This window comes from Mauremys reevesii, linkage group 13 (genome assembly GCF_016161935.1).
Source record: "Mauremys reevesii isolate NIE-2019 linkage group 13, ASM1616193v1, whole genome shotgun sequence".
Classification (NCBI taxonomy): domain Eukaryota; kingdom Metazoa; phylum Chordata; order Testudines; family Geoemydidae; genus Mauremys; species Mauremys reevesii.
Window position 1 is genome coordinate 37,082,058 of NC_052635.1, and position 13,896 is coordinate 37,095,953.

Genomic DNA, 13,896 nt, shown 5'->3' on the forward strand with positions numbered 1-13,896 from the left:
TTGTTTGTTAGCAAACCTGTTAAATGTAGCAGGGTAGCAAATCCTAAGATGCTCTTGAGGATACTGTTTACAAGACATACAGTGGTAGCCTTTTAAAAATAATTAAAATCATTTCCTTGGAACTCTGAATTCTTTTGAGGTAATTGCTATGTGCAGATAATTACCATGTTAAATGTTTTCTCTCTTTCTTTCTTGCATTATGAGGGGTCCCCATAGGCCTCTTTCCCCCACCCCCACCCAAAAATCTTTTGACAGGATGACCTGGCATAACAACAGAACAAACTGAAGAGGCATTTTAAAGCCTTCACTGAGAGGGTCCTAGTTCAATAATAGCTCAAGGGGTAACAAAAAGTCATTGTTACCAGCAGATGGCTATTCAGTGGCCTCTGTAAGTTGGAGGTTCAGACTAAATCCTAGCACATCATTATTCATAGCGCTAAAGTTACCTCCTTTTAGGGCAGTGGCTGGTCATCTCTACAGGAAGCCAAGAGGAGAACAGAGAATGACTTATTGGCTGCAGAACAGCCATTTGTCCATCGAGAGAAAACTGTCCTCTAGCAGAGAACTTACGGTGTACACTTACCTTCTTTAGCTGCTGTGACAGAAGTTTTACTTCTTTTCATTAGTGGTTGAAAATGGGGTGGTTAGGAAAGTAAAAAGAAAAAAAGGTGAAGATGAAGGAGAAGGAAATTCTTCAGGCTCACCTATTAAAATCATTATTTATTTATTTGTATTGCAGTAGCATCTAGAAGCCTCTGTCATGCACCCGGACTCCACTGTGCTAGGTGCTATTGCAAGCCTATTAACAATACCTACCTTATATGTTCTTCATTTCAGATAGACTGATTCACTAAATTTGAATCCAAAAAGTGAACCAAAACAACATTTCTTGATCCACAAGTTAAAATCCTAGAGTTAGATAATTATCTGAGCCTGTGAAAGATCCACCCCCTTACTGCAACTGGGAAATAGAAATTACTGCTACGAAAAGAAAAAGATATTTCATACTTCACCCATTTAATAGATGCAAAACTGTCTTGCTGCAAATCCAGTAGTCCTTCATGTATCACATCACCTTTGGCAGGTCTTCCAGAGCAGGACTCTGCAGGTCTCCTGTAGGAATTACTCTGGGTAACTTTGTTCACCAGGTGTGATATCTGTGTAAATGACAGTAGCTAGTGTATGTTTTACATACCAGCACCCTTGCAGCCTATGTTAATGGGTTGGATTTTTTTTAAACATGAATAAAATGGACATCTAAAGAGGGAGATTAATTTCATTTTACATAAACTAAGTGATGTAGCTCAATGCAAATTTGCTGGTATGCCTCTACTCCTAAACATGTAGATGTGTGAGCATGGTATATCCTCCTCCTAAAAAGGCTTATTGTCAAACACAGATCTCTGTTACTGTTCTCATATTGTTTCCTTACTTAATGTACAATTAGAGTTTCTGCAAATCTCCAAGCACTCAGTTAATACACAGGTAACATTTGTCTGGTTTGAGGTCTCATTCCAAACTCTAGACTCGGAGCGGCTTCACTGACAGCTTTGTGACCCATTTCAGTTGAATCCAGGCTTAGTCTCAAATGAACTTGGACAGAAAAATGAGCAAATCTAAACTAGTATATGGTTTTGTTTGGAAAACCTGCAAACTCTCAAAAGCTTTGCAAGGTTCCAATTAGAGATGGGCCCAAGCGAAAACCCAAGAGCCAAAATCCCTCCACATTTTGGGAGAGTTCAGAATCAGACCTGAACTCTCTAGCTGAGTCCACTTCTACATCAGGCTGAATCAGAACAACCATGGGCATTGTGAAAGTTTGAATCCTAACTCAGACTTTGCAGGTGGCTTTAATGCCTCCCATATAATGGGCTGAATCAAATCTCCAGACCTGAGCATCCCTGACCTTATGGAGAGTTTGCTTCAGTCCATATCTATCTAGACTCAGTGTGAAATTTAGGATTTATCTGAACCTGAAACTCAAAGGGAAACTCACCAGTTGCAAGCCTCCAAACCAAAGAAGGGTTCGCATGAGTCCTTGCAATGTTAAATTGCAGAGTTACTGCAAGCTCCAGTAACTGTATCCAAGTTTGTTTTCAATTATGTTCTGTCCCCACTACTTTTAGCTCCTGCCACTCACTGTATTTTACTGGGGAAAGACTGAAGCCTCTGGCTCTTTCTGCAACCCAAGGATGGCTCGGCTCATTTTTCTCAAATATCTACATATATTTTTTTCTCATATAAAGAGGAAACAGCGGCCTGGAGAAGTTTAGGCTTGAGTCTGAGTTCAAGTACAGGTAATGGGAGAGAAGTTAATTGGTTTGTTTAAATAGTCTCCCGACCCAACCACATTCCAGCTAAAATTAGAGAAATGAATCCATCTTCTTTGTGCTGGACCTCCAATCACAAAGCTGGACATGTTTCTTTAACACTAGAGTGAATTATAGAAGAACTCCTCAGGTCACATTCAGCTTTCATTTATGGTATGCTTTCCCTACACTAAGAGCAGCCATTTACTTAATGACTTTTGATTTGGATTAAGGAAAAGAACAAAACAGGGAAATAAGAAATGCGATGTCTCCCTGAGAGAGCATAGTGTGTCTTCTTGCTAGCATGCTGCACAAACAAAATGGCAGCTGCTCCTACAGACAGACAGCTCCTTAGTCATTTAAAGATGCAGCACACAAAAGCGAAATATGTAACAGCTACATGACTACATATGCCACATGCCCCTGACTTAAAGGAGGCTGACTAAGAACACAACTGTACAACTGAGGGAATGTCTCATCCATTGACTCGGTGGAAAATTGTACCTACTAATTAGTTCTCACCAGGAGGGACTCTCTCTTCAGAGTTAAAGGGTTCCCCTTTCCAATGGGCCACCTTATAGGTCTGTCTGAAAATAGAAGCATTTGATGCTGAATTCTGCCCTACATTTACATTCCTATGTCCCATGTAAACCCAGTGCAATCACTAAGGTGTAAGTCAGGTGAAAGTCTGTTAAAAAAAATATATTAAGGATATATCAACCTCTCCATTTGCACAACACATAGCATATCTTAATATTAAATTGATGATAATAAATAAGTTATTACAGCAGATTAACATACTTTTCTTTTATCTTCAAGAGACATTGCTTCCAGCTCATAATCCGCACGCCCATGAAATGCAATGCTGAAGCGCCTCCCCTCACTGTCTTCATAGGATTTAACTTGTGAAAATGGGAACTGTTTCTTGATGATCCCTTTCTCAATGTTAAAAATGGTCTCTGTGTTAAAATCAATCTGGAAGAGAAAGATCTTTCTCATTTGATTTCACCCCTTCCCTTCATTAACAAGGAAGGGCCCATCACCAATATTAACATGAAATATTTTGGTTCCTGGCTAAAGAGTCAACTGAGAAAATGTATCTGTTCTGTTGACAATTAGAATTAAGAACAAACTTTTTCTTATCCAACCACTGTCTTGTATTTACTGTAGTTACCAAAGAAATATATATTTACTGCATCTGCGTTTTCCTTATCTCTTTGATAAATATACATCAATTCATCATTCTGAAGCATTGTTTTCTTTGAAATTTTCCACATATCTTGTATAAACCCCAGTGCAAGAGCTTGTTCTACAGCAGCAACACAGGCTAGTGGAATAATCTTCTCACTGGAGCATTAATTACTGGGCAAAGAACAGGCTGATGCCTCTAGCCAGGTGTCAAAGTCGATTGGCAATCACCAGTCAAGTGGCCATTCTTTAGCAATGGAGGGGAGCAAAAACAGATTGATCTGCATTTTAACAAACAACAGCATGGAACTTCTTTCACCATGCGGCTCCATGTCTCTGTCCTCAGAGTGGGAACAAACTTTATTTACGGGTAACGCTCAGGAAAATACATTTCAAAGGGTGACTGGTCTATAAAAGTGAGGGGCAAAAAACACCCCAGATATACTGTCTCTCACACACACACACACACACACACACACACTTTCTCTTTCACCTAAGACGACAAAGGAACCTGCCTTTGGCCTTTCAGGGCAGATCCTTACTTGAGAATTTGGTCAGCTATATTGCTGAGAATATGTGGCACTAATTTTACCTTGATCCAAGTCTTGTTTATTAAGTTTTAGTTACTAGGAAGCATTTTCATCTTATTTCTCTTGTAACCATTTCTTACTTTAATACCTGATACGTGTACTCATTTAAAACCCGCCTCTTTGTAGTTAAATACATTTGTTTTATTCTTTAATCAGAACTAATCTACTAATACAGTAGCAAAGTGTTGTACATTGACCCCTTACAGGGACAACGGATTTCTAATATCGGAACCACCCAGGAGAGGGCTGCACAGTACAGAACTCACATTTTGGGGGAAACTCAGGACTGGACATATGTTGGGGTTGCCTGGCAAGCAGTAACCAAGGCTGCTGGAAGCCAGAGTGTTGCTGACAGGCTGCTGGATTCAGTGTCACTGGACCAGAACTGCAGCTATACACAGATATTCAGGGGGTGACCAGCATGCTGTCTGGCTGTTTGTGAACAGCCCAGTGTGGGAGCTACAACAGCAAAGCATTGTGAGGCACCCAAGGTTGCAGGGCAGGTGGTGACAACCCCTCACTTGTTTGGCTTGCACCCTGGAATGTGATATTATGTCTACACTTAAAACACCAGCACTTCAGTGAAGACGTTACCTACGCCGATGGGAGGGCTTCAGGGTGGCAGCTAGGTCGATGTGAGAATTCTCTGGGGCTAGGCCAATTTAACTGTGTCGCTCAGCGGTGTGGATTTGTCATACCCCTGAGCGATGTCATTACAACAACTGATCTAATTTCCTAGTCTAGACCAGGCCTCACAATAGCAACGGGTGTGTTTCACCGTTCACTGTAGTTAATCCACCTCCCCCAGAGACAATAGCTCGGTTGACAGAAGAATTCTCCCGCTGCTGTAGTGTTTTAACGTAGACATAGCCTAGGTTATTATCCTTCCTGCACAGAAACAGAGTCTAGTTAAAGCAGAATATTTTGCGTGCAGACAAGCCCTTACTCTGACTGGGCTCACTTCATCCCAGCACAGACCGGGTGAATCCCTTCTGAGCACACAGGGCATTGCTGGTTAAATGAGGTGTCAATTAGAGCTATGTCAATTTACACCAGATAAAGGCTTGGCCCAGTCAAGGGCAGGGGCAGGCGGGAAGAGCGGGATAGTTTGCTGTGTTACTGGGTTTGTGAAGCTGTTGTAAACTTTCTAAGGGTATGGCTACACTTGAGAGTTGCAGCGCTGGGAGTTACAGCGCTGGTCGTACAGCTGTGTAGGGAAAGCACTGGTGTGTGGCCACACTCACAGCTACCAGCGCTGCAGTGTGGCCACATTTGCAGGATTTGCAGCGGTGTTGGGAGTGATGCATTATGGGCAGCTATTCCAGCGTTCAAGTGGCAGCAACATGCTTTTCAAAAGAGAGGGGTGGGGTGCAGTGTGACAGGGACCGGGGGAGAGAGAGAGAGTGGGTTTTTGGAGCCGACACTGTATCAGCTCCCTGCCTTGCAAAATCAGAAAATTTTCCTGACCCCTTACTCTTAACTGCAAACAGCCTGCAGACCAGATAAGCAGCTTTCTCACCCCTGCCCCCGCTGTTTCTCTCATCAAGCAAACACTCGGATCCCCCTGCCTGCCTCATTCACAGCAAGGTAGTGGGTTTATCTCATTTGATTGTTCAGTCAGTTACAGATTGATCACAGCAAATAGGAGCTGTGTTTGTTTTTTAGATAAGCAGCTCCGGGAGCCCCGAGTTCACAACAAAACAAAGAGGCAGCATAACAAAACAAAGGGAGTAATTTATAGACTCAGACTCATAGACTTTAAGGTTAATTAAAAGCATTCTGGGATATCTCCTAATACCCTGGAGGCCAATAACAGCGCTGGTGTGTGGCCACACTTTACGAGCAGCGCTGTAGCACCAGCGCTGCAATCATTATACCCCAAGCAGACCCAGGTGTACGGCCAGCGCTGCAGCCAGGGAGTTGCAGAGCTGGATGTGCCCTGCAAGTGTGGACAGTTACTAATTGCAGTGCTGGAAAGCCTCCACCAGCGCTGCAAATCTCAAGTGTAGCCATACCCTAAGATAAATCAGGAAATCAGGTTTGTGATTTGAAAAATATCTGAATGTTTTAGAAACTAAAGTAGCTAAAACTTAACTTAATGGTTTGTAGATCAGAACTTTGGGGAGACATTTTCAATAATGCACAAAGGATTTAGGAGCAACTAGTCCCACTTTCAATAGGACTTGTGTACCTAAGTCCCCCAGGCATATTTGAAAATCTCTTCCTTAGTTCTGAAGTGCACAGGTAGGATTTATAGATCATTACTACAGAGACATGCTGTCAAAGGAAATTTTAAAAGAAAATAATCACTTTTATAAGTGTCAACTTGTAAATGAAGAACAGTGTGCAAAGGGAAACCATCACAATCAAATATTTTTGTCATGGAGCACAATAGCTAGAGATGAAAGATGTCTTAGATCTTCAAGTCCATCCTACAACCGACAGGTTATAATTCCCCAACAGAGGAGGTATCAAATATTAATTGCACAGAACTTTTGGTCTAAAAGGCAGAGAATTAGTTTAATATTTCAAACATTTCCACTGGATTTTAATTCAGGCGATATATTGGACTACAGAGTATATTAAACCCACATTCACATTTATGCAAAAATATAGTATGCGCAATATTTCTGCAGAGGCAGGGGGTTGTATTCATGAAGTTACCTGCAAAATTCGTTTCTGCCACCTATATCGTTTGTATTTGTAGACACTGAAGTTGAACTGTGAACCAGTCAGCAAATCCTGCGAATCCTGGAAAACATTATTGATAACTAAAATCTTATGTTCTTTCAATACATGTTAATATGAAATTCATTAAGACTCTTGAGTGAAGTCCCCCTCTGTGCAATATGTCAACGGTGCCAGAGGCTTTGTCAGGACCTCTGCACTGGGAAGAATTGTGCCACCATAATGGCTTGATTTTCACACGTGCCAAGCATCAACAAATCCTACTGAAGTAACTGAAGCTAAAGGCGATATCATGAGAGGGAGAAGGAATGAGCAAGAGAGAGAAAGAGGAAGAAACAGAATTGAGAACTGGTAGTAAGGTTGAAAGGGAGACCTCAGAATCCTACTAAATGTACTTAAAACAACATAAATGCATTTCGTACAATGCAATAGCCAGTCTATTAATCAAACTAGCAAACTAAAAGGGCATCGACCTTTGTAGAAAGGCACTTTCATCATCAGATTACTGAACAGGATGAAATAGAACTAGAGATATAGGATTTGCCCATGCCCATAATTGCTGGGGTGCACAATTTATCACCTGGCTTCTAAAATTGGCTATTGCACTTACATGTACTGATTTTACAAGCTATAGGATAATGTGCTCTGTATTTGTGCACCAAAGGTGAGGATATAACTGTGTTCAAGTTTGATTTAGCACTCAGTTTAATTATCACAGACTATAATACTATGGGCAGTAGCGAAGAAACCACTTATAATGTGTTATTTCTAGAACACATCATCCATATAAATGTCCTGTTAGTGATAATATACTATAAGAGAGGGAATTTCCGCTGCAACAAAGACTTATTCTGTGTATTAACTCACATCAACACAACCTCTTTAGTGTTGTAAAATTAAAGAGAGACAGTCATACAACCTGAAATTTTTTATACAATCATCCTTACAGCTCTCCTATCTCATACCACAGAGCTATAAAGTCTAAACCACCAGAAACCAAATTCTGAATTACGTACACAGAGAGCAACCATCTACTTACAGTATGAACTGCTTTTACTTTAGATTTAGGGAATGCAGAAAGACTCACAAAATGGCAGCTGCCTCTGCTGACAACTGTCCAAAAATGTTAAGCTGCTGTACACAGAAAACTAACTGATAATATCACATAACTATAAGCACCACAACCCAGTTCTCAGTCACTCCATTTTTTACTTGGGCAAAAGCAATTAGTAAAAAAGTGAGTAAGAACCATCAAGATCTGGGTCCATAATTGCTACTTCTAACTTCACTTTGTTTCATCACTTGAAGAAAATGATGTCCATGCAGCCCTCTATGTTCCTGGCTAATCCCCATCTTATAGACTGTTCAGTTCTGTGTTGCAAGAGGACACCAAACTGCTGCTTACTTTTTTCCCTCCTTCTAGATGAATTTTATGCAAGCAGAGCACTTATTAAGCAGCGTAGGAACTTATTAAAAAGGAAACCCAAAAGGAATCTAGAAGAGGCCTGATGACTCCCATCTCTCAAAAATCACTAACAGCTTCTCTAACATAAAACATTTTCAAATTGTGCTATTATCGTGTGAAGATTTCTCATAGACATTCCCATGAGGAGGCCAGTTTTCAAAATCCAGCCCTAAGGGGCTTCCAGAGGTTGAAATATTAATGAAACCTGATGAATTCTGATGTGACTGGAGGGAGACCATGGGATAAAGATGGAGAGCAGAAGGAGGAGTTGGAGATACCTGGAAGAACTGAAGGAGAGTAGGAAGGGAAAGGACCAGATTGAGAAGTAGGAGCAAGGAAATGCCCATTGGAGGAAGAGGATAAGAACCGGGGGATCGGGGAGGAGTGTCTGGACTCAAACCCACACTTTACATGAAACCAGCATAGAGCTTGTGCTTTTGCTCCATTTCAACTCACTTCTACTCCTACCTGAGCTGCGTGGTGTCAGCTTATTCCATGTGTCATAAACAAAAGGGGAAGTTGTTAATCAGTTATTTATTGTTTTTCAATGAACCTAGTGGAGGTTTTAGTGGCAAATAAATCCAGTCTTTGTGCCAAGTCAAATGGAGCGTGCCTCTTCCTGTGCTCGGGCCTGGTCTACACTAAAAACTTATGTTGCCATAGCTATAGTGCTCAGGGGTGTGGAAAAGCCACACACCTGAGTGCCAGAGCTAGCCAACCTGACCCCCGGCATGGACGCAGCTGGGTCAATGAAAGAATGCTTCCCTCAACTTAGTACTGCTGTTCGGGGAAGGGAAGTTCCTATAGCAATCAAAAAAACCCTTCTGCCGGTGTAGTCTGCATCTACACTACAGGGTTATAGCAGCATAGCTACAGTGCCCTCGCTATGCCTCCGTAGCACCCATATAGTGTAGAAATGGCTCCAGACACCTCCCTAAGAACTCTACTAAAATCAACTGAAGTTAGGAACCTAAATACCTTGGTCTGGGCCTAGATTCCCTTGGCTCAGCTGACCTGTGCTCAGTACAAGATCCAGATAGGGCAAAAGGCACCTTTAAGCCACTGTTATGCTCCCCTTATCCTTGGTGGGCGAGGGACCAAGCCAATCCCAGGCATAAGTAAAAGTTGCTCTAACTTACACCAGACTACCCTCGGAGGCCGGGGACCTGTCCCTTTACTCCCAGCCATGTCTCCTCCACTAGCTGCCATACAGACTGGCACCACAGGAGTGCCTATGGTTGCCATACCCCTCTTGAGGACTCTTATACTGAAGGAATCCCCAGAAACTAGATCCATTCCATTTGCAGTTGCTGTGCACTGCCAGAATGACACAAAACAGCTAGAGGGGGACCTGGATCTGTCCCAGCATATACGCGTGTTAGACACACAAACAGTTTGAAATTATTGTAGAATATATTTTAAAAGTGAGCGATCTTACCATGGGGAATGCCATATTCATTGCTTCCTTTTCTGCATGAGTCTCTTTCTGTGCCAAATCCAAAGCTCCTTCGATGCTCAGTTCTTTATTTTTCACCATGTTCAGAATTTTCAGGATTTTTTCCTGGCTTAGCTAGAGCACAAACCAATCAGAAGTGCTTTTAAGAAGTGTGGCACTAAGCTAGTGAGGCTACAGCAGAACCTGTGACAATTACAGCTACAATATCTGCCATAAAATTTCCATTTCATTCATATTTTGTTTTAATCGGCAACCTGGCTGGTGAATATAAGCTCCCATTGAAACAAAGTGTGAGCCAGTAAGATATCAAATATACAAGTGCTTGTACAATTTCAGAATACAGGGTTGGTCATATTTGGAGCTGAAATTGCTGGGAAGAATTTATTTTTTTTAAACTTCGAAAATTTAGCAAGAGGTGAGAATATCAGTTTTATGTGCATGCCTGTGTCTTAGCCATGGTGCAGAGTATTGCATTCTAACAGTGTGAAAGCAAATCAGTACCATCAGAAATTTGAGGGGGGATTGGAAAAAAAGAGTTTGAGCTGTGTATCACCAGGTCTAACTGTCATCGAAACTTGTCAAAATATGTTAAACAGCAAAGAACTGTGCTTATTTCAGTGGTACATAAACAACAGGTAACATTGTTAATAAGTCTAAACATAAATAAAATTGTTTTTAAATGAAGCTAGTGGAGGCTTTACTATCAGATAAAACTCAAGCAAGGCAAAAAAGGAAATTGGAGTAAACAGACACCTTGAACTACAATAGCTTATGTTGTTAGCAGAGCACTTTCACGGACTTGGTTTCTCTTTGTAGCACCATGTACAATTGCCATGTCAGATCAGACCAGTGGTTGATCTAGTCCAGTATCCACTCCCCAGGAGAAAGTATATGCAACAGCACATACATGGGGGGGGGGGGGAATTGCTTTCTAACTCCAGACAATTACGCCTGGATTTGTAAAGATATTTAGGCATTGCTCTCCTCAGCCTTACAAGGCCTAACTGACTAGCCAGAGTCTCGTTTTCAAAAGTGATTAGGCTCCTAAATTAGGCCTTGCAACACTGAGCAATGCCTAATTATCTTAAAATATCTGGGCTTCAGTGATTAGTCTAATGGTCAAACTAACAAGTACAAGGAAGCCCCAGGAGAGATCCATTTAGATTCGAGCAGCACTATGGAGTAGTTCACCCCCACCTCCCTCCCACACATGCACTCACCTAATATGAACAGAAAAATTTTCAAAGCAAACCTGTTTTTTCCTCTTCAATTAAAGCATTTTCCTGACATGCTGGAAACTCAGACATAATGACATTGTGCTACAGCAAATACCCCAGGAGTTAAAACTGATTGGATCATTATCCAAAGTGAATGAAATGCAAAAGGCAAACAAACAATGTAAGTGAATTTCCTATTTAAAATTCTAGGGGATTATTAGTAGCTCAGGGAAGGATTTTGTTTCGGAGTGCAGCTTTTATCTTGACAGTGTTCCTTTAAAGGGGAACAAATACTTGAAGTCTCTGTGATGGGTTGGATCACAGAAACCCCCTTGGGAACTGCCAACTGATGTGCCAGGACTACTTCTGCCTCTGGTTTCCCTGCCAGCCTGGGACTCCAGCACCCTGTCTTGTTCAGCCAGACATGCCAGTCTGCTCCAGCACAGACCCAGGGTCTGAACCACGTGCCCCAAAGCTGCAGACTTAAGTAAAAGCAACTTACAGAAGTGTTCCTGTCTTTAACATTCAGATGCCCAACTCCCAACAGGGTCTAAACCCCAAATAAATCCATTTTACCCTGTATAAAGCTTATACAGGGCAAACTCATAAATTGTTTTACACTGAGAGAGAGAGTAAAAAGCGATTTTATTAAATACAGGAAGTAGGATTTAAGTGTCCCAAGTAGTAACAGACAGAACAAAGTGAATTACCAAGTAAAATAAAATAAAACACAAGTCTATGCCTAAGAAAACTGAATACAAATAAAACCTCACCAGTTCCAGTAAGCTTCCTTTTACAGACTAGTCTCCTGCTAGTCTGGGTCCAGCAATCACTCACACCCCCTGTAGTTACTGTCTGTTGTTCCAGTCTCTTTCAGGTATCCTTGGGGTTGGAGAGGCTGTCTCTTTAGCCAGCTGAAGACAAAATGAAGGGGTCTCCTAGGGGTTTAAGTAGACTCTCTCTTGAGGGTGGAGACCCCCTCTTCTCTCCTATGCAAAGTCCAGCTCCAAGATGGAGTTTTGGAGTCACATGGGCAAGTCACATGTCCATACATGACTGAGTTTCTTACCGGCCAAGCCACATTCCTGGGAAAGCTGCGATGTGGATTGGCATCTTCAAGTTTATTGTTGGCTTAAGTGGTTCTTGATTGAGCACTTGAGAAAGGAATGTTCAAATTAAGAAGCTGACCAAATGCTTTACTAAGGCTATCAAGCAAGTATACAGCCAATATTCCTAACTTCAAGTACAAAAATGATACATGCATATAAATAGGAGGAATGTATTCAGAAAATCAGAACCTTTACACAGATATGTTACCTGGCATATGTGGCATAAAACATATTCCAGTTATATTATATATACATTCACAAGCATATTCCCATGAAGCTTTATGGGGTACACCCTCACAGTCTCATTAGCGTTGCTAGAGAGAGAGAGAGAAAGAAACAGGGGAGTAAAGTTGATCATTCCAACTGCAGTTTGCTGTCTCCGTCATACTCCCATTGGAGCATACTGTACATCTCCAGGAGGTCTGAGTCTGCCACACGCAGCAGTGTGGAGGGTTTCACTCTCCAATTTCTCTCCAAATCGCTTGCTTTCCAGGAGAGTTGGGAACACAGCAGTCACTTCTTCCTCTTCCCTGCTAGGATCCCTCCCAAAGATTCCTTTGTTCCAGTTTTTGGGATTCTGTGTGAGGCCTCCAGGTGCTGTACAGAAGGCACAGCCCAAGCCAGGGGCGCTTCCAATTCAGGCTGCTCTTGGGGCCAAAGCAGCACTTTGCAGGGGCTGCTAAATTACAACGGTTTCCCCTTGCAGCATAAGCCAAAACGCCACGATGCTACAAACTAAAGTACCATCCCTGAGTCTTGTGAGGGTCCAGGAGATACAGTCCAACACAACATCTGCAGTGGAGAAGGTCTCCCCCAGGCCTGTATAGCTAAGTCCAGGGGCAGAGTGGGCAGTAAGAACCCCCCCCCCTCAGTTTTCTTCTGACACTGTGTAAGGCAGTGGTGGGCAAGCTACGGCCACGGGCTGCACGCAGCCCATCAAAGTAATTCACTGTCGGGCTGCGAGACAGTTTGTTTACATTGACTGTCCGCAGGCATGGCCACCCGCAGCTGCCAGTGGCCGCGGTTCATCATTCCCAGCCAATGGGAGCTGCGGGAAGCGGCAGCCAGCACATCCCTGCAGCCCGCACTGTTTCCCCCAGCTCCCATTGGCTGGGAACAGCGAACTGCGGCCATTGGGAGATGGTCAGTATAAACAAACTGTCTTGCAGCCCACCAGAGGATCACCCTGATGGACTGCATGCGGCCTGTGGGCCGCAGGTTGCCCACCACTGGTGCTAGGTGTTGAGGTGTTGTTTTTGTTTTTATTTCCCAGCCCTAATCACCTGACACGGGCCTAGGTTATAATAGGTCAATACCCTGTCACGTGACAGAAGTCCATCTCTGCTCCTGTTATGCATAGGTTGCCACACTCTGACTATTTCATAGTGATGGTGACGTGCAGTGTATGTGTAGCTTCATGCTGCAGTGAAAAGCAGGCCTCGACCACATTGTGGTGTGTAACAACATGTGTCAGAGAAACCCCCTTCAAGAGCTTTCTCCCATTGATAAGAATCTCTCTCTGTTGTTGGAAAAGACTCCAGCTGCCTGACGCTTTCCTGACCAGAGCCTTTTCTTACGGTGGAGAAAGGCTCCAGCAGTGGGGAGACAGCCGGACATGACACTGTTAAAAATAGCCATGTAGACAGGGAGGCACATCTGGGTGAGTAGAGAGTCACGTAAGGTATGTATTTACATACATATCTGCTCTCTTCAGGCGTGTCTTTACCTGCCTAAGCTGCACCTCACAAGCTACAATGCTATTTATATCCATGCTAGGAAGCTACATGCATAGGTACACTACATGCCACTGAAAAAAGCGTGTAATGTAGACATACCTTATGTTAATCACCCTCAGCAGGTAAATCAGCTTTTGT

General features: G+C 42.6%; 1 protein-coding gene across 3 annotated transcripts in view; it reads right to left on the reverse strand.

Annotated features, from left to right (window-relative positions):
* LOC120379849 (formin-I-like) overlaps positions 1-13,896 on the reverse strand; it is a 78,783-nt gene that overhangs the window by 33,193 nt on the left and 31,694 nt on the right. For all 3 annotated transcript variants that reach the window (XR_005587615.1, XM_039497373.1, XM_039497372.1), the window contains exons 3-6: positions 9,679-9,810; positions 6,752-6,838; positions 3,111-3,284; positions 1,009-1,157 (exon numbers count right to left, since the gene is read on the reverse strand). Coding sequence is in view for 2 of the 3 variants with exons in the window: in XM_039497373.1 (XP_039353307.1) it covers positions 1,009-1,157; positions 3,111-3,284; positions 6,752-6,838; positions 9,679-9,810 (542 nt within the window). In the remaining variant the exon portion in view is untranslated. The remainder of the gene's footprint in view (positions 1-1,008; positions 1,158-3,110; positions 3,285-6,751; positions 6,839-9,678; positions 9,811-13,896) is intronic.